Source organism: Anopheles bellator, chromosome 2 (genome assembly GCF_943735745.2).
Source record: "Anopheles bellator chromosome 2, idAnoBellAS_SP24_06.2, whole genome shotgun sequence".
Classification (NCBI taxonomy): domain Eukaryota; kingdom Metazoa; phylum Arthropoda; class Insecta; order Diptera; family Culicidae; genus Anopheles; species Anopheles bellator.
The window spans coordinates 70,262,785-70,281,377 of NC_071286.1; the positions used below are offsets into that span (position 1 = coordinate 70,262,785).

Consider the following 18,593-nt stretch of genomic DNA (forward strand, 5'->3'; position numbering starts at 1 on the left):
CTTGGGCACCACAATAAAGAAACGATTTGCCGGACTGCGTTTTGCTGATTATTTCATCTTTTCACTCTGTGTGTGTTGTGTTTTATTTCATCATTATTCAAAGTTTCTTCTCATTCGGTGTTCATCATCAGAAATTCCTGCTTTTCTTAGCATAAGATCGAGGAGCAACCATCCACAATGGACACAGGCGCGCGTCAACCTTGTAGAGTGGATTAGTTTGTCTCCCACGTTCCGAGTTTACATTCGTCCGTTAGAGTAATCATCCTTTAATCGCAGCATCGTTCATCATCGGGAGTTCCGGGGTGTTTTGCCTGTTTTCTGTTTCACCGCTACGCATAGTTGCGCGCGTGTGTACTGTGTGTATTATATTGGTATAATTATATTTCTTGTGGTTTATTGATTTCATACTTGTTTTCGCATCGCACCCTTAGTCAACCAACAGGCACATCTGCGTCACGTTTGCGGGAGAGTAAATAGTTCCACTGTTCACTTCGCCGCTATATCCGGGTTTTTTGGTTTGCCTTCGCTTAGTGTGTTCGCCTTCTTTTGTAACCTCTTAAGCCTTTTACGAATAAATAGTGTGCGTTTCTTGCATTTACGTTGTTGCACTCCAGCCGGATGATATTAGGTTCGTTTGTCATGCAAAGATCACATTTCTCGGTGTGCATGCGTTCGGCGCGTAGAGTGCGCAGTGATAGTTATCGGTGCTACATAGCCATAGTGTGAAAAGGCAGCGAAAAGGAATACCACAGAAGCTCCGGCTACTTTTGGTGATGCATCATCGGACGCCACGCCAAGGCCCTGTGTTGCCTGGGGCGGTTTCCACCCAATCATCAAATCGGCAAAGTGGGTGCGCGCCAATCGACAAAAAGGTGCGAATATTCATTTCTAGTCCAATCAAATCCAAAGGTAAAAATAGATAGTGAAACAACAGTAAACTAAGTAAAAGTTTTAGCGGAAAGGAAATAGATGGAAACGTTATGTGAATTATTCCACAGCAGCTTGCAGCTACTAAACAAAGTGAGAACAAATGTTAATTAAGCGATAATGATAAAGAGAAAAAGAAGAAAAAAACTAACATTACTGCACCGGACTCACGAAAACCCATGCGCTACCCACCGGAAGCTTCTGAACCCACATGGTGGTAGAGTATTAAAAAATTATTTCTAAAACGCAAGCGAGTTGATAGTGATTTAAACGTTCGCGCCAACCATTCCCAGGAGAAGGTTCAATTCAATTCAATTCCATCGCACCGCTCGCTGCAATGGCAAAAATTTTCGTACTTTCTGGCAAAAACGATTCCAAAAATTCCCAAGTTTTACGCTCGTGCGCTTCCGGTGCAAACGATAATCTAATTTTTAAAAGGGAAACCTTATAAGAGTAACGGTTTTATCCATACTTTGCCAATGGTTATTGAACATGATTTCAAACTGAAACGTTCGGGAGGTGAAAAGAGCAAAGAGAGAAAACAGATAAGCAGATAAAATGGATGGACCAATCCATGAAGGGAATAGACCGCAAAAGAGGCCTTTCCGGACAAAAATATCATTACTTGTAAAGCACTCTCTAGGCCGAAAGGCCAGTGAGCCACTAGTGCAATCGCGAGCCATTCTATTTTGATTCTACTGCTTCTTGGCTGCCGCTGCCCATGGATCGCTATTGCTAGCCGAAGCCCAGATCGAAGCGAGTTGATAGGGATCGTACGTGGAGGTTACGATCGACGATGCGGACGAAGACGACGAAGACGAGGCGCCGGATGATGAGCAGGAGGATGATGATGATGCAGCACCACCGCCCACAGCGGTGCTAGGAACGGTCGGTGACGATGGTCCTCCCGAAGAGCCGCCACTGACGGCGGTTGATGTTGCCTCATCGGACGATAGCTGACGCAGTAACTGCTGCTGATGCTGCTGGCTGTGATGATGGTGGTGGTTGTTGCTGTTGTGGTTCTGATGTGGAAGAAGCAACTGATGTGGATGTTGTTGCTGCTGCTGCTGCTGTAATTGTTGCTGAAGGTGCGCCATGCCACCGATGGCGTTTGCCGGCCCACCCACGGACAGTAGGTTGGAGAAACCGGGCGGTGGAGCGATTGCTGACTGCGTTGCGTACCAAGCGTCGGTCAGACATGCACCATGCCCCAGACCGTCGGTTGCCAGTGAAGCGGCTTGTTGGAGTTGCAGCAAACGATTGGCGGAGGCGTGTGCGGCCGCAGCAGCAACGAGTGCCGGTGGATAATGCATCGACGAAGCAACGTCAAACTGTTGCTGGTGCGGCTGTTGGTACTGAGTTTGAGCGGCCAGATTGTTCCAAACATCGGAAGCGGAAGCTCCCCATTCGAGCAGCCCTGCCGTCGTGGATGATTGATTCGATTTGTGCGCGGACGATAAGGGCCAATTCATTGGAACACCTTCGATACTGGCCCCGGTGCTGTTCCAGTCTTGCTGTTGCTGCTGTTGTTGATGCATCGATAGTGATGCGTTTCGGTTTCCAACAAAATCGTTTCCCAGAACTCCGCTACCGATGTGGGCCGCCAGTAGCGAACCACGATTATGCGGCTGCACCATGGACGGTGTTGAAGTGGCTGTGCCGGCCACAGACGATGAAACTCCTCGGAAGTGATCGCTCTGGTCCGTCTGCGTGTGGTGTAGATCGGCAAATGATTGCGAAAAGAAACTGTCTGACTGTTGGCTGCCTGTGCCTGCAATGCAAGAAGAGTCGCCTCCCATGGCTGTGGGCAGCTGTCCCGGACGATGTATGACATGTCCACCGAATGGTTCCCAGCACTTTGTCACACCGGTGTTTCCTAGGCCAGCACCGAATCCAATGCCATCGGCATCGGTACCACTATCGGTGACGCTGCCAGTCGGTGATTTCTTCGAAGTTCCGATCGGGCCCAAGTTAGCCGTTGCTGTGGTGACGAACGGGGCTGGCACAGAGTGTCCTTTACCCACCGACTTGTAGCTTTCGTCTTTCGATGTAACTGATTCATACCGATTAGACGAGTCCTGGAGGGCGTGTTTGCGAGGAGCTCCACCACCGGCGGACGTTGTCATAATGTTCGAACCACCCGTTCCAAAGGTATTGCCAAGCGCTTTAAGATTGGCTTGACTTAGCCGTGCCTGTCCCGAAGCAGCGCCTGACACTGGAGCAAATACATCCATTCCGAAACCACCGTTCGCAATCGAAGCGGGCTTCGCGTTCGGCATTTGAGCAACGACATCACTGAAGCGAGCGCAATTTTCTCCCCAAACCGTTGATGAAGTGCTGGCCGCCGCCGCCGCCGCTGGTAACGGGATCGAAGCATTTTGCAGGATCGTTCCGAGTGTGGAGGATTTGTGCTGCTGCTGAGTCGGGGAGCTGAACTGAAGAGCGGTGCCCTTGTACTGCTGCCCGGCACCCTGTTTACCACCGTTCGCTCCTTTCTTGCCCTGGTTGGACTTTCGCTCGCGGCCCGGAGTTTTGCTGAACTTTTTCGCCGCAGCCTGCTGCTGCTGTTGGACAGCTTCAATCTGTTGGATGGAGCAATAAAACGATCACTGATTAGATCAACTCACTCCGATGAATTCGAAGCAGCCTGCTTAGCCCGTTTATGGCCTATAGTGAGACGTCTACGTGCACAACTTCCTGAATCTCGGCGTTTGTAAACATTAAACCATACGGGACCTTGATAATGTGTTTTCTGTTTTTCAACCCTCAAAACTTGACCATGACCTTGTCCCGCCCGTTACGAGACAAGTACATTACAAACACGACTCTGTTGGGCCTGGCGCTTGTGGCGCTCCTCGCATACTCAATCAACTGAACCTCGTGATGGGCGGCGACCTTGTGTGCCGGTTACAGCATACACAAACATCGATTTCTTTTGGCGATAGTGAGCGGCCTGGCGCATTATTATCTTTCGATACCCGTTTGTTGCCGGAAAGATACGTCTTTCGGTTATCGCCAACACGAAGTATTATAGTAGTGGGCAGCGAGCGTACGAATAATTGCCACACCGTTCATTTGAAAGTTATTCACGACCCAACGACCTACCCAATGCAAACCGGAACCGTGCCCCCTTCGCGGTCTCGACGGTGAATCACGATTCGTTGCGGATCTTATCTAATCTCAAATTAAAAGCTCTCCTAAACGATCTACGGCAGCGACGACAGCAGGCCGGTGATAAGGGTGACAAAACAAAAATTCTAATTTTAGGCATCGCGTTACGACTGGCGCTGTGCGGCAGTCGAAAGGCCGCCTTACTACAGCACGTCCGACGTCACGCGAGAGGTTTGTGACCGGTTTAAACTACTCCCCACCGAGCGAAGAAAAGAATGTGGGCATTGAATCGGCATCGGGACACCCTAAAGATTACGATTGCAATGATCGCCCGACACGAGACTCATGATCGTTACCTTTTAATTACATAACTTGTTGAAGAAATGAATTAAAGTTTACTACAAAGTAAAACATTCTTAACCGAAACGAGCGAAAGAATTGCCATGCTCAACCGAAAAAAAAACGCTGATTCGCTTACCGACAGAACTGTGTAACCCGATCTTCTCGGGGACTCCTTCTCTACGCGCTCTCGCCCGCAGGGTTGGGTGACACACGCGACGACCCGGCATGTGCGTGGAGGACGGGAGCATTGAATGTTGGCGGCACATTATGTCGCGCTGTTTGTGTTTTACGTTTTAAAATAAATATAAACATTCGGGAAACTCGCGCACACTCGCGAGCCGGGAATGTGTGTTTTTTGCCCCGCATCTTTGTCACTCCATTCGCATGTGCTCGTCGCCACTGTTTTTCCGGTTCGGAACGAAGGCAGTTTGTTTGTTTGTTTGTAAAGTTTTAAGAGTCTTTGGGCCTTAGGCCCTTTCGCCTCTGTTGGGAGGGTGGGACATTCTAGAGACTCTGGGCTCGGGGCCTCGGTCTTCTGTGAATGCAGTGGGGATGTGGAGATCAAAGTGCTGGCTCTGGGAGAGCTGGCTGACATTTGACTAGGAGGTTTTGTAATTTAAAAGGTGTTAGTGCATCCTTTGCCCTGCTACGGGCCTTGGAGCATTAGTATACTGTGGTGATTATTTATATGGTTTGTTAGTGATCGGGCTTAGGGTGGGGAGTTTGGCGGATGTAGTCTTTTACGAGTGTGGATCTTACTGGATATTTCATTGGAATAAGGGGTGTGGTGGGAGGTGTTTTGGGCATGCATTTTTAGTGTCTGGACGGTGAAGTCGATCAGTCGGTTTTTAATCCTTAGGTACTTGTAATTGGAGGGAGGGCGGATTGGTATTGTCAGTTGATTGTTGGTCCGTTGTTTGGGGGGTTATTTGGGGTGGAGGGGTTTTGGTGGGAAGAGGGGGTTTTTAGGTATGGAAGGAGGGAGATGGGGAAGGGTGGGAGGCATTTTTGGAGATGCATTTTTGGTGACTGGACGGTGAAATCAAAACAGTCATGTTTTAAAATGCTTTGGGTAATTATATTTGGAGGGAAGGCAAATTTGTTTGGGTAAGGTGTTATTTTTATTTTATTTTATTTATTTATTATTATTATTTTTTTTTTTTTTTTATGGAGAGGGGGTTTAGGTGGGACGAGGAGGGTATTGGGGGAGGGAGGGGGGGAGAAGGGGTAGGGTAGGTGGCGTTTGGAGATGCATTTTTTGTGACTGGACGGTGAGGTCAACAGTCTGTTTTTTTTTAAAATGCTTATATATTGTTTATTTTTGGAATTTTATTTTATTTTTTTTTTTTGGTGGGTGGGAGTAGGTGGAGGGGAGGTTATAGTTTGTTAATGAGTCCGGGAACGAAGGCAGTGGAATAACTGCTGCCCCCAGCACAGCTGCACGTAAAAACGCGATCGTGGCAAATGCATACGATCATGTGCTGCGCTGAAACGCATGCTGCCACCAGCAGACAGCGAAACGAATTCCATGAATCACTACCACGCGCAAGAGGCGGTGGCGCGTCTGCGCAAGAAAGAAGAGTTGCGAGCTCACGTGCGGCAACATCATACACGCGCGATATTGCGCGTGTGCGAAACACAGACACAAACAAAAAACGTGGCAGAATAACGAGGGCGACGTAACAAATAAATTAATCTACAAAGCGATATGGTAGACGAAAGGATAAACAATCCCCTCTCGCCAGCTCGCACTCCATTCGCCGGTCGAAACAATGTTCGTACGATTTAAACCATTCGATGGCCATTAATCGTCCGTTGGCCATGCGTATCGTTAATCAAGCCCACCGCCCCCCACGAAGGCACACGTGAGGGTCTCCGCGCAGGAAGATAAATTAACTCATCAGCTACTGGTGATCGTCCGCACCGAGCTCAGTCACTCACCTGGCCATTGATACCGCTACTGAGAGTTCCACCTACAGCGGGCAGGATTACGTTGCCACCAGGATTGTTGTTTTCCTTCTCCACGTAAGCACCGGCATCGGACGTCAGAAGGAAGGCAAGTTTGTCGCTCGCCTTACCGCTGACAAGCAGCTCTACGCTCCTGGTATTTCCGGTGCCGGTACTGGTTGCTCCACGAGATCCTCCCGATTGCGTTTGCTTTCCACTGGCAGCCGGTCCACTGCGACACTTGGTTCCACCGCCACCGCTACTGCCGTCGTCACTTGTCTGCGAACGGGATGATGAAGATTCCTTCGGTAGGGCAATGGCCGCCGATGCTGGCGACGTTGAGCAGGGTGTCGTGGTTGCCGTTACCGTTGGCTTTTGACTAGACTGGGATGTGGATGCGGATGATGACGATGATGTTGCTGGTGAGCCGCTCGTGCTGGTGTTGGTACCGACGAAAACGGTGGCCAACGAGACCACCACCGATTCGTAGCTGACTGGGAGACTCTTCATCTTCTTCACGTTCGCTTTCGGTGCCCCGCCGCCGGTGGGCGGTTGGAATGGCCTCGAATGTGGCTGCTGTTGTTGCTGCTGCTTCGTCGTTGGCGAGGGAGATGAAGATGATGACGACGAGAGTGACGATACCGACGATGACGATCCGCTACTCGCCTCGAGTGACGAACACTCCTCTTTGACGGAGGTCCTCGGTGATGACGATGTTTGATGATGTTGCTGCTGCTGTTTGGCGACATTTGAATTTGATTCAAGCGCGCCCGTTAAGTCACTGGTTACGACGACTGATGTCGATTTGGTGGGTTGCTTCGACTCACTCGGCACCGGCACCGGCGCCGCCAGCGCCACCGCCGCCGTCGTCTGTCCACCAATAGTAGTACGCCCAGCTGTCACGGCCGCCGTGGCTGATGCTTCGGTGCCCAAAGCACCGTCCCCAACTTCTTCCGAGTGTGCGTTTGGCTTCGATCGCTCTTTGGTGGTCATATCCTTGGGTGGCGTGATCGAGCGACGGCTTTTGTTCGCCGTTTGTGGCCTAGATCCTTCCGGTTGCTTCGCGGCGCCAGAACTTCGTCCCAGATTGGCGGTAAACTCCGTCCAGGTACGCGTGAACCGATTGGCGGTACTCTCCGCCGGCCCATGCGTCGGACCCGTGCCATTTTGCGCCCGATCACCACCTTTCGGTTGCGTTTGCGGGAGACTTCCTTTACGATCGACTTTGCGATTGTTGCGTGACGCCATCGTCGCCGAAGACGATCGATGGTTTCCGCTTCCTTGCGAGTCCTTCACCTCCGCCACGGGGGGCGTCGTGGCCGCTGCCCCGGCTGCGGCAGATGAGTGCTGCAACGCGATCTGCCGTAGATCGAGTGGGGGCTGAACCGGGCCCTTCTCGCGCGTCATGCTCACAAAGTGGTTCCTCAGCACCCGGTTCGAGTCGAGGAATGCGGCCACGAGCGTGCCCGCCATGGCGGCCGTCACGGCCACCATCAGTAGCATCCGGAAGACCGCCTCGAACCACGGTCGCTGCAAGCTCAGCCCACACATCTCCAGGCCGCGCATTGGAACCGTTCCGAGGAGCGTGAAGTTTATCGGAAAGTTGTTGATGTTCGTGTCGAAGTGGAGCATCCGCACCACGCGCGCCAACGTAAAGTCCGGCGCAAACGCAATCTCAATTTTGCGACTCGCGTTCGGCGGCAGCTCGAACGGTGCGCAGTCCAGTACCTTGAAGCCGTATCCTTCGCAGAGCGCTTCCTCGATCCGGATGCCGGATATCATGATCGGTACCTCTCCGTAATTGCGCGCCGTAAACGTTCGCCGCGTTTCTACACCCGCTTCCAGCGGACCACCCTCCGCTACCACCGGCGGCGGCACGGGTACCGCCTCATCCGTTTTCCTGCTGTTGATAGGGCCGCCACCATGCGTGCCGGTGCCCTCTGACCTCTGCTGCAGCTGGTCGTAGTACGCGTTTCCGCACAACCGCAAGTGCTTGTCGGTCATCTCAAACTGCAGTGCGGTCGGTGAACCCGGCCGCCGGTTGCCAAACTTGAACTGCGGCACCACGGCCCGCGCCTGTATCCAGGCGGCATCGATTAGCGTGAGGTTGTTGCGCATGTACAGCACGGTCGAGTAGGTGCCGGGCTGACGGGCTGTAAACTTTACCGCGATGGGCAGAAACGACTGCGGTTTCACATAGTTCACGTAAATGTCGTCGGTGTCGAAGAGAAAGAACGAGAACACGGGCTCCTCGCTGAGGCTGCAGTTGGCGCACGCCGTGAGCACCTCGGCCGGCAGCGGCGTTCCACCGTCCACGGCCGGGGCCGGCCCGTGCACGGCCACGTCGTGCAGCACCAGGTGCACGAACAGGATCTGATCGGACGGGTTGGTGATCGTGATCAGCTTGACCGCCTCCTGCTCGACCTGCAGCGTCGGGAAGAAGACGTTCTCGTGGAGCAGCTTCGGCCACGCCAGCTCGACGCTTGCGTTGAACTCGAACTTGCGGCTTGCGGCCTCGGCCAGCACCTGAAACTGGACGTTCGTCAATCGCTGGCGCATTTCGGCGTAACGCTGCAGCTGCTCGAGCAGCTTGTCGCTGTCCAGGCGCCGGTACTGCTCGTAGCTGTCCAGCGTCGCCATCCACTTCACCCCGAACGGTTTCGAGAGCAGATCGAAGCTACTGTAGCACTCGGTGCCACACAGTGCCTTCGGATCGAGCAGCAGCCGACCGATCGTGGCCATCGCCTCCGGGTAGAGGACCACCGGTTGGCTGGCGGGCAGCGTGCGCTGCTTGTCCGGCGACAGGAACTCGTAACTCAGGCCCGGCACCTCCGTCCGGATGCTCTCGATGTGGATCTTCGACGGGAACGTGGAAGCGGCCATCAGTGGCACGGAGCACAGTTTCCCCTGTCGGGCGGGCCCGTGGAAAAGAGAATAAAAACAGACACGAAACCAGTTTAGAAATGTGAAAGCAAATAATACGGACTGCGGGTGTGCTTGAGTTGTATTTGCATATTGCGATTCTTTCTTCGCCGTTTTCTTCTTCCGATCTTTCTTTTTCTGTGAGGGAAATTTGAATTCCGTCGAAGGCAAAAAAATGGTCCTCCGCCCAATATTAAACGCACGGCGTGGCGGGGGCACTGGTCACCCCAGCGCCGAGGGAAGCGAGCGTAAAGTGGTTTGTCACGACGCCAAAAACGCCGGCCAAACACAACGCCTTTCGCGCCACGAAGTTTCTCGGTGGCGCAAACCATAAAATAGCCGTTCCCTCGTTTCACTAACATTTGAAATAGAAATACGAAATGAGCGAGCTGAATTACGAAGAACACAACGACTAATCGCAACCGGAACCTGCCCATCGATCGCGTTCGATTAGGCGGACCAGGAAAAAGCCGGCCGCATGATTGATGTAGTAAACCTTTCGGCCACTGAAGGTGTTCACTCTCGTTGCTCAGCGTCTTGGGCCGCCTCCTTAAGGAGCGTTATCGATTATTTATAGTCGGCCCTGCCGGTGCTCTTCCTCGCGCTACGCGTCCCGGGGCCACGCGACCCAAAGTGGCGCAACATTGGCAGTGACGTCGTCGAACCTCCCCACAGCCGAGCCCGCGAGGAACATGTTTGGCACGTGGTAGCATCTTAGCAAATGAGTGACGAACGAGGCGCTACTGATTGCGAATGCTTCCGCAAACTAGAGCCCCCCCGATCGCCCCAGATTCGATTCCGGAAACGGCAACAGCGATCGAAGTGTGACCGAAAACACCAACCGAAGGCATCAGCAACGACGTACTCTGCGGTAATCGGCGACAAACAAATCGATCGACACACCAACACTGCGAGATCGGCTGCGAGATCGCCAGCATTATCAGCTGATTCGCAACCACGGCGCCAGTTCCTCTGGCGTCCCCTCCCGACCCGAGCGCTACACACGATTAGCAGATCATCTCCCGAACGGAGGACGTCGTGAGGACGGACCGTGATAACAAGCTTCGCAAACAAAGCGTGCCTCTCCCCACCGACCCGGGGGCTTCCTTTTAGTCGGTTTACTGCTGCGGTCTGTTGGTTGAGCCTCACCCACAACGACCTCCTTGTGACACCTCGATTCGAGCCATATCTAGAGCTATCCGTTCTTGACCACAAACACTTGCGAGCGCTGGGCGGTCAGCAATGAGAAGGGTCCCTCAGCACGGAACATAACCTTCGCCGTGGGAATAAACTCAATTTGCGACCGCACCAAGCCATCTAAACGAAACGATAAGGCCCAACATAGCCGCAACAGCTTTTCCCTCTTCGAATAATGCAATTGAATGTTTTGCTTTGCCAACAACCATACATAGAAACCTTAGCCAGAGACCCTGATAAGAAGGGCATGATGTACAAAAGACAACCTTCAACTTTGGACTCAAATTTGACGTGTCATTTAGTCACTTCAGTGACAAAAGGAATAGAAAAAAAACAATAACGATTGTAATAAGTGCTAAATGATAGCGTCCACAGCCACTGTTGGGCGCGCACGATAAGACGACCTTCTCCTCGACTGTAGACCGCAGCAACCTCGCGGTCGTCAGTGGGACTTTGTCCATGAACTACGCCACTATTGCTGCCTGCCACCTCGCGTCACCCGCGGTAAGGGGTTTCCCGAAAGCCTGGTCGTCGAACTACATCTGTCACTTTCGACAACGACATTCACCCGCAGCAAGGAGAGCCTCGGCGGCTTATCGGGTGAAACATGCCGATACGGCCGATAAAAGTAGCGGCGATTTAATCGCGTCAATGCATATTAAACACACGCCTCGCTACAAAGGACCCGCCCCGGATGGGGTTACGAAGGGCTCCGTCAATGAGGTGTATTATGTTCGTAGGGTCAAAACATCGAAAGTTGATTCCCCTTTTCGTTTACGATAACGGAAGGTGGTATCAACCAAATATGGCCCCCACGAAACTCGAGCTGTGAATGGGTTCATGTCAATAAACGACTTTTGAAGTATTTTTTTCATTTGCATCGCCAAATGTTGCTACATAAATTTTGAGAACGTAGCATTTAGTGGCCCTCCTGTTGGGCGATAACAACAGTTGGTCAATCGTCCTAAGCCGCGCAGATGAAGTGGCAAGCTATTTGCTACCGACCCTTACATAAGTGGCGCTTGTGAACATCAGCAATCCAAAGAAGATCCTCTCTCTCTCTCTATAAATCTACCTTCTAGCGTATGGATGTACGGTGTATCTTTTCAAGTGCCCTTCAGATCGACGTTTTTATCTTATTCCGAGTGCCAAACAGCAACCCCACAGTGATTAAAACGTGGGGCTGATGTGACGGAGCGAAATGTGGAGCGCTGACAGGCTCGTCGCATCCCTCCGCCGATTGAATAAAAAGTAACGAAACTGCGTCTTGCGCCAAAAATATACGATCCAATGGGCCCTCCAAATTTGCCATCACTTTTCGGTTCATAACAAATTAACATAAATATAGATCGATCGTTATCCGCTCGCATCGCTTTCCCTCTGGCCCGTGATGACATTTTCATTCCTTCGCGAAACAGGTTCAAGGATTAATGCGTTGGCCGGCTTCGGAACCATATTTGCATAGAGGCAACCACCAGGCGATCATGTACACCATTCTGGGGTCAGCAGCAGCAGGTGGTGATGGAGTCTAGCATGGGTTCGGTGGAAGCGAAATATATGCGTGATCGGCACATTTCCGTCTGACGGCTGCCCACTAGGCACAGCTAGGCACACATTTAAAAACCCAACGCCCAGATGTCCTTTGGGGGGAAATTTTTAAAACTAAATTCAGCAAATAAATAACCGGAGTTTTTGTGTGTTCTCTGGGTCCAAGAATGGCTGAAGCTGCTTTTGTGTCGACTATTTCATGTCCCGTGTGGCCTTGCAAAAATTGCCGACGTGTGATCGATATTATCGGTACGATCAATAACATCATCACAGCCGGTCGCGGTCCTCGGACGCTGCCGAAGAACACTGTTTGTTGGTATACACAACTGGCACCGCTAGCGCACGGCGTAATTCTTCACTTGGTGCCAAGGATAAACACCGACCGGCGATCGTCAGCTAATAATTCGACAAGCTTCGCATGCTGCTGAGTCCGTTCGATCATCCGCCGCGAACCCGAGACCGTTGCCTGATTATCGGTGCAACGCAATAAAGGAAGCACGTTATCGTACGAGGAACTCGAGGTTGATTCGTTGACACAACAAACATTTTCCGCGCTCAACTTGTGGTACATTGTTTAGCCTAAGCCCGCCCCACATACGGTACGCTGCCCTCGGTGAGAATCTACCAGCACAGAGCACTGTTGGTTGGACCATTCGTTTCAACCATGAACCGCAAAAACATTGGCGTGTGGTTATGTTTCTCAGTGCGAGGCTAGTGAAAACTATCCATTCCTTATCGCTATGGGGTCCCCACCCGTTTCGAACTGATTCCCTTTTCACAAAACAATATTCAAATCTCCGTGCAAGGAAAGCGTTCAACGCTCAGAAAAAGTAAAGCAAATGCTTAAAAATGGAACGCAAATGCTGAACACGATGAAGTCACTTAACCATGAAGAAAATGGAGGACGTGCCACATTATTCTTTCCACAACAACAACCTCCTGCAAAGTCACTCCGGCTTCTGTGGCTCGTAAAATTTCGACGATCGTTCGACAAACTCCGATACCCTTTCCCATGTTGCCACTCCCTTCTTAATCATTTCATTCCGTCTTGCGATTCTTGCCTTTTGGGACAAGCATTGTATCAGCGGTGTCGGAGCTCTCAGCCAAGCCGGAGTTAACGGAGAACTGGAATGGTAAATTTTTTCCCAAAAAAAAAAACCATCACTTTTACTACCGACCAGAACGAATGGAGAAGTTTGGAGATCGTGTTTCGAAGGAATTCGAGCGGCCGACACGCACCAAACCCTTAGCCCCGGCGACGAACGTGTCGCAGGAGGGAACGAACCTCAGACCAAAATATTTACGATCGTCCTCCCCCACAAGCTAAGTTTATCCAGCATCCGTTGAAACGAAGCATTTGTCGCCGTTGCATCATTGTTTTCTTCCTCACTCGACGCCAGTGACTTATGGTTACGACCGGACTGAGATCTTACTGTTTGGAGCACACCGAGAAGCCGCTGACGCATCGTGAATCGAACAAGCTAATGAGAACGACAAGCGATGATGATTTCGTTTACAATGTATTCTGTTCTTCTCAAAACCGTCTGAAAGGCAGCCGGCAGAAATTGTAATGATAATAAAGGGGTTGCAATCAAATACTCACCGGAAAACAATCGGCAAAGCGTAGACGCATGAGATGCAGGTCACCGACGGCGGTGGTGAAGCGGAGCGGAGTCACGATCTCCTCGTAGTCGGTCTTCACCGTGAACCGGCCGTGGTAGTTATCGATCGTGCCACTCTGGACGCTGATCTGATAGACGATCCACTCGCCCGGCTGCACCGTGTGGCAAAAAGCGAGCTCGTCCAGCCGGAGCGCTCCGCAACCCAGCAGGATGACGGTGATCGTCGGAGCACCGACCGCCGCGTCCGACGTGATCGCACCCTTCCAGTGGATGATCGGTATCGGGACGGGGTTCGGATTAACGAACGCAACCAACGCTTCAGAATCGGTCGCAATCGGAATCACAGCAAAGTCGAGCTCGAACTCTTCGTCTTCGACATCAACCCCACCACCACTGGCCGGAAGTCCGGTTAGCAACGAGGCGTCACGTACCTCGGGTGACAGAATGCGCTTCAGCTTGCCACTGTAAGCGAGCACCGGAAGATCGTAGTCGGTGATGTTCGTCGTCAGCCGGATGTGCGTGGAGATCGTACCCTCTGGCCACCGGCCACCACCGCTGACCGTCGATTTACGGGAGATACGGAGGAGTGTGCGCTCATCGTTCGGCTGCAGGACGATCGGCCCGAAATCGTCGATCGTGAAGTAGCGCGAGCAGTTTTCAGGTACACTAATGTTCGTGATGGACAATGGCACGTGGAACTGGTTGCGGATCACGAGCGGACGCTGAGCGTCGGCCAGCGTGCCCGCACCACCTGGAGTGTCCGCCTCGTTTGTCGGCACCAGAAACCGCAGCACTTCCTCATTGTACTGAATGCTGCCCTTTAACACCTCGCCAGCGAAAGGAATCGCGAGTACGCTCATAACCTCATCGACACCATCGTCGATTAGCTCTGCTTCGAGTTCATCGTCATCATCCTCTGTCTCGTCGAGCGGGACTTCTGTCGCATAAGCTACACCGATTTTACTGCCCCCCGAGCCGCGCATTTGAGTGGCCGTTTTGAGTGCCGGATCGCCATCCTTTGAGCCTTCGAATCGGTCGGATTCCTGATCGTCATCTTCCGGCAGCCGTTCGCCGTCCGGAGCCGTCGAAATTCGTTCGAGATTGAGCAGTATCCGGCCGCTGATTAGCCGCCGATCGCTCGACAGTTTCGACCAGTCGAACTCGACGTGCAGTGTGCGCTCTTCGGCGACCAGAACATGCATGCAGAGCACCGACTCGATGTCGTCCGCTTGGACGCCCCAGCTCTTCACCTTCACCGGTTGGCTGCCGGAGTTGAACAAATCCAGGCTCAGCCAAGTGCTCGAGTTGCGATTGCTTCCCGTGAGCCCGGCACCGGCGGCCACCGCCACGGCCGAAGCAGCGGCTGCCGAACCAGCAGCCGCGGCGGAGGTGAGCCCGAGTTCGAGGAACGGGATGCGCGAGTACAGACCCGTCTCCTTGAAGATCTCCACCTCGATCGGCACCACGAGCATCTTATCGATTAGCGATGGTTCCGCAACACCGCCCGAGATTTTGATGCGCACGTACGCGATATGGTTGCCGGGGGTTCGCGCGTGGAACCGAACCCGTATCACTGTGCGCGTACTGTGCGGAGGTATCTCCCACAGTGCCTGTGGCCCCTCCTGCGCACCGCTGGGCAGTTCCAGCTGGAAGTTTCCCCCACTGCTGTAGATCTCGACGATCTGCAGGGGCGTATCGTGCGGATTGTAGAGCGTAATCTCGGGCGACAGTGTGGCGTTGAGAGGCGCCTGTAGGCCCACCAACGGCCGCAACCGGTACGGGCACTCGATGCCCTCGCCCTGCACCTGATACCGCACCATGCCGAAGGAGGTGTGAATGAGTAGCGAACCCTCGGCCGGCCCCAGTTTGCGTGGCAGGTACACCACGTTGAAGGTCGTGTTGCCACCGGGCGGAATGACCTTCTCCTTGAAGTACGAACTCGAAAACTCGGCCGTGCTGCCCGCGATCGAGCCAAGGTAGACGCTGCGGTTTTTGTGCCGATTATACAGCACCACCAGCTGGTTGTGCGGATCGCCGATCGAACGGTCGGCAAAGTTCAGCATCCATGGCTGAAACAGCAGATTTGTGGCCGCCTCCTCGCTCAGCACTCCGTAACCGTCGATGGGCGGACTGGCGAACAGTGACCCCTCCTCGTCGATCATTAACCCTTCCATCAGCACCGCGCCGGGATCGTGCGAGGACGATGCGGACACGGAGGCTGCCGCATCGGAGGAAACGGATGACGGCACATCCTGTGCGGCGACGACGCGGCCACCGTTTGAGCTCTGTGAGTGCAGCACCTGCAGAAACATCAGCAGAACGCTGAAGCTTCGCACCGTCCACCGTTGCTTACTGCCGTCGCCTAGTGTGACCATTGTGCTGTCTTATGTTAACTTGAAGTCGCGATGTCCGTAAAGGATCGTTACTCGCTACGCGCGCGCACAGACACGTTCTTTCGCGCGACGATCGGTTCCACGATGTACCACGGGCCGAACCGAGCGGCAGCTGCAACTCGCTTGCACCGTTGCACCTACCACTGGGTCAAGGATGCACTCTCTAGGGTTTCTTTTTTCTTCTTTTCCCTGCGCCTATCTCGCACTCTGTCGACCACGGGCACTGGCCACTATTGCTTGCTTCCTTTCTTGGCGCTTCCTTGGCGCTTCGCGCACGCACACAGATACGCACACTCGCAGGCTTTCTTTGCTCTTTGCCACTTCCTCGGGCTGTTGCTCTTCTGCACTTCCGAACTTGAACAGACACGCACTTACGTGACGATGCTCGCGTGCCTTTGCGTCGATCACCTCCCGCGGCTTTACGACTGAACCAATCGTCGCCGTCGGCGGCCCCCGCGATGCTGCAGGCTGCCTGGTTGGCTGGAAGAACCGCCGTTGCCGAACCGCCGCATCCTTCAAGGGGATGTCGATGCCCAGACCACCACCGGGACCGTGTTCAATCGTCTAGCAGTGCGCACCAGATGGCGGCGGACATTCGCGACGTCTGCGGCCTGTTCGATCCTGTTCCGTCCTGTGCAGCACAAACTGGGGCACGGTCGTCCGGTCTCGTCTTTGCCTACAACGAGCAGGAAAGGAGAAGAAACCCGAAATTCGGGATGACCAACTCGGTCAGAACAATCGGAAACAATCGAACACGAGGTCGGAAGGCACCAAACACACATACACACGCGTGCAGTTACCGCGGTTTGTGACAGAGCAACGCACACACACTGCCGCAGAATCGAATCGTCTCGTTCGGCCAACGCTCGCACACATTCACGCGCCACGGAACGGAACGGATTCGAGCTCGCCTTCGCAGGAACCCAAACCCCCAAAATATACCCCCAAACCCCCAACACTCGCCCTTCGCCGTATGTCCTTCCGTTTGGGTGTGCCCGTGCGAGGACGGTGCTCAATGAAGCGCCGGAGGTCGCGGCCTAGGAACTAGGATGCGGTTATGTTGCTCCGCCGACTTCAGATGCATCGTTCAGATGCAAACTTCAGGGATGCACTTTTGCCGAAACCCGCACACGATAACAAACTTCTCGAGAAGAAAAATAAAAATACGATACGATACCTGCTTTTCCTACGAGTTAGGCGTATTCTTTGCTCTTCCTTCACCGTCTATCGTTTGTACAGGTTCTCTTTTTGCAGGTTTATTGTTTTGGATGGTATTGTACGCACCAACGAGTGACTTCGACGGGAAATTCCCTATACACGAGCGCGCGATCCCGGCAAACGTTGGAAATAAAGCACCACTCTAATTTTCAGCTTGAACGTTATTATTGTTTATCTTTTATTGTAGCGAGCGACGAGAAGTTTAAAATATTTCCTTCTTGCTCGAATTTTAATTTTTTACTCTGCACTTTCTGATCAACTAAAAATTTGGAAACACTCTGCGTTCCCGGTCCCTGGTTTTCGCTTGCAGGTTTGCAAACTGACATTTTGCGTTCCCGGCCTCTAGAACTGACTTTTATTTGACAGATGACAGATGATGGCTCACATTGTTTATGTTTTGACACGTCGCTAAAATTGGTTCATTGGATTAAAATTCATAAAAATTGGATTTAATTTCCAATCGGTTTATTGGGTTTATTGGTGATATCTCGCGGCAATTGTACTGCGTTCGATCCACGATGGTAGATGACGGAACACGCAAAACCCTCAGCAGCATTCCACTGCTCAAAACCAAGGCAGGGCCCAGAGAGAAAGAGCTATGGGTGCAACGCTTAAAGGAAGAATATCAGAGTTTAATAATGGTATGAAGGACTCATTTTGTACTTCCTCGATTAACCGATCACCACCGTTCTTTAATTACAGTACGTGCAAAACAATAAGTCCTCCGATATGGACTGGTTTCGACTTGAATCGAACAAGGAGGGAACCAAATGGTTCGGCAAATGTTGGTATGTTCACAATCTGCACAAGTTCGAGTTTGATGTAGAGTTCGACGTGAGTATAGTATAGTATATAGTATAGTATCCCAGCTTTTGATTGTTGCCATGTCCCGAACTTTCGCAGATCCCGGTAACTTATCCGACTACGGCACCGGAAATAGCGCTACCCGAACTGGATGGGAAGACAGCGAAGATGTACCGCGGGGGAAAGATTTGTCTCACTGACCACTTTAAGCCACTGTGGGCGAGAAATGTCCCGAAATTTGGAATTGCACACGCCATGGCGCTAGGGGTAACTTAACGGCTTGGCATGGTAGCAGAAACTGGTAACTCGACTATGAATTCGCGCTTCGTTCCAGCTTTCTCCATGGTTGGCAGTGGAAATCCCGGATCTAATAGAAAAAGGCGTCATCTCGTACAAGGAAAAGGGTGAGACGTCGGGATAATAGTTGACCGCTTCAAGGCGTTTCGTCCTGTGGTTTCCGTGGTCTTCGCTTAATGGCTGCTCCTGGTATTGAACATACACGATAAAGAGAGTTCGGAAAGCAATAAAAATGGAAAACCAGTGTCTGCCAGTTTCTGTGGTG

The 18,593-nt window shown here is 52.4% G+C and overlaps 2 protein-coding genes across 2 annotated transcripts; one reads left to right on the top strand and one right to left on the bottom strand.

The window, feature by feature from the left end:
- Positions 1 to 60: 60 nt before the first annotated feature.
- LOC131207947 (transmembrane protein 131 homolog) lies at positions 61 to 15,991 on the bottom strand. The gene is made up of 3 exons (XM_058200583.1): positions 13,598 to 15,991; positions 6,322 to 9,234; positions 61 to 3,509 (listed from the first exon to the last, which is right to left on the bottom strand). Exons 1-3 carry the CDS (start codon positions 15,989 to 15,991, stop codon positions 1,623 to 1,625), a joined length of 7,194 nt encoding a protein of 2,397 aa, XP_058056566.1. The 3' UTR covers positions 61 to 1,622.
- A 1,637-nt stretch (positions 15,992 to 17,628) lies between these two features.
- LOC131211588 (ubiquitin-fold modifier-conjugating enzyme 1) lies at positions 17,629 to 18,587 on the top strand. Its single transcript, XM_058205123.1, has 4 exons — positions 17,629 to 17,868; positions 17,930 to 18,061; positions 18,131 to 18,298; positions 18,366 to 18,587. The coding sequence occupies exons 1-4, from the start codon at positions 17,746 to 17,748 to the stop codon at positions 18,450 to 18,452; spliced, it is 510 nt and encodes a 169-aa protein (XP_058061106.1). The 5' UTR covers positions 17,629 to 17,745; the 3' UTR covers positions 18,453 to 18,587.
- The last annotated feature ends 6 nt before the right edge of the window (positions 18,588 to 18,593 follow it).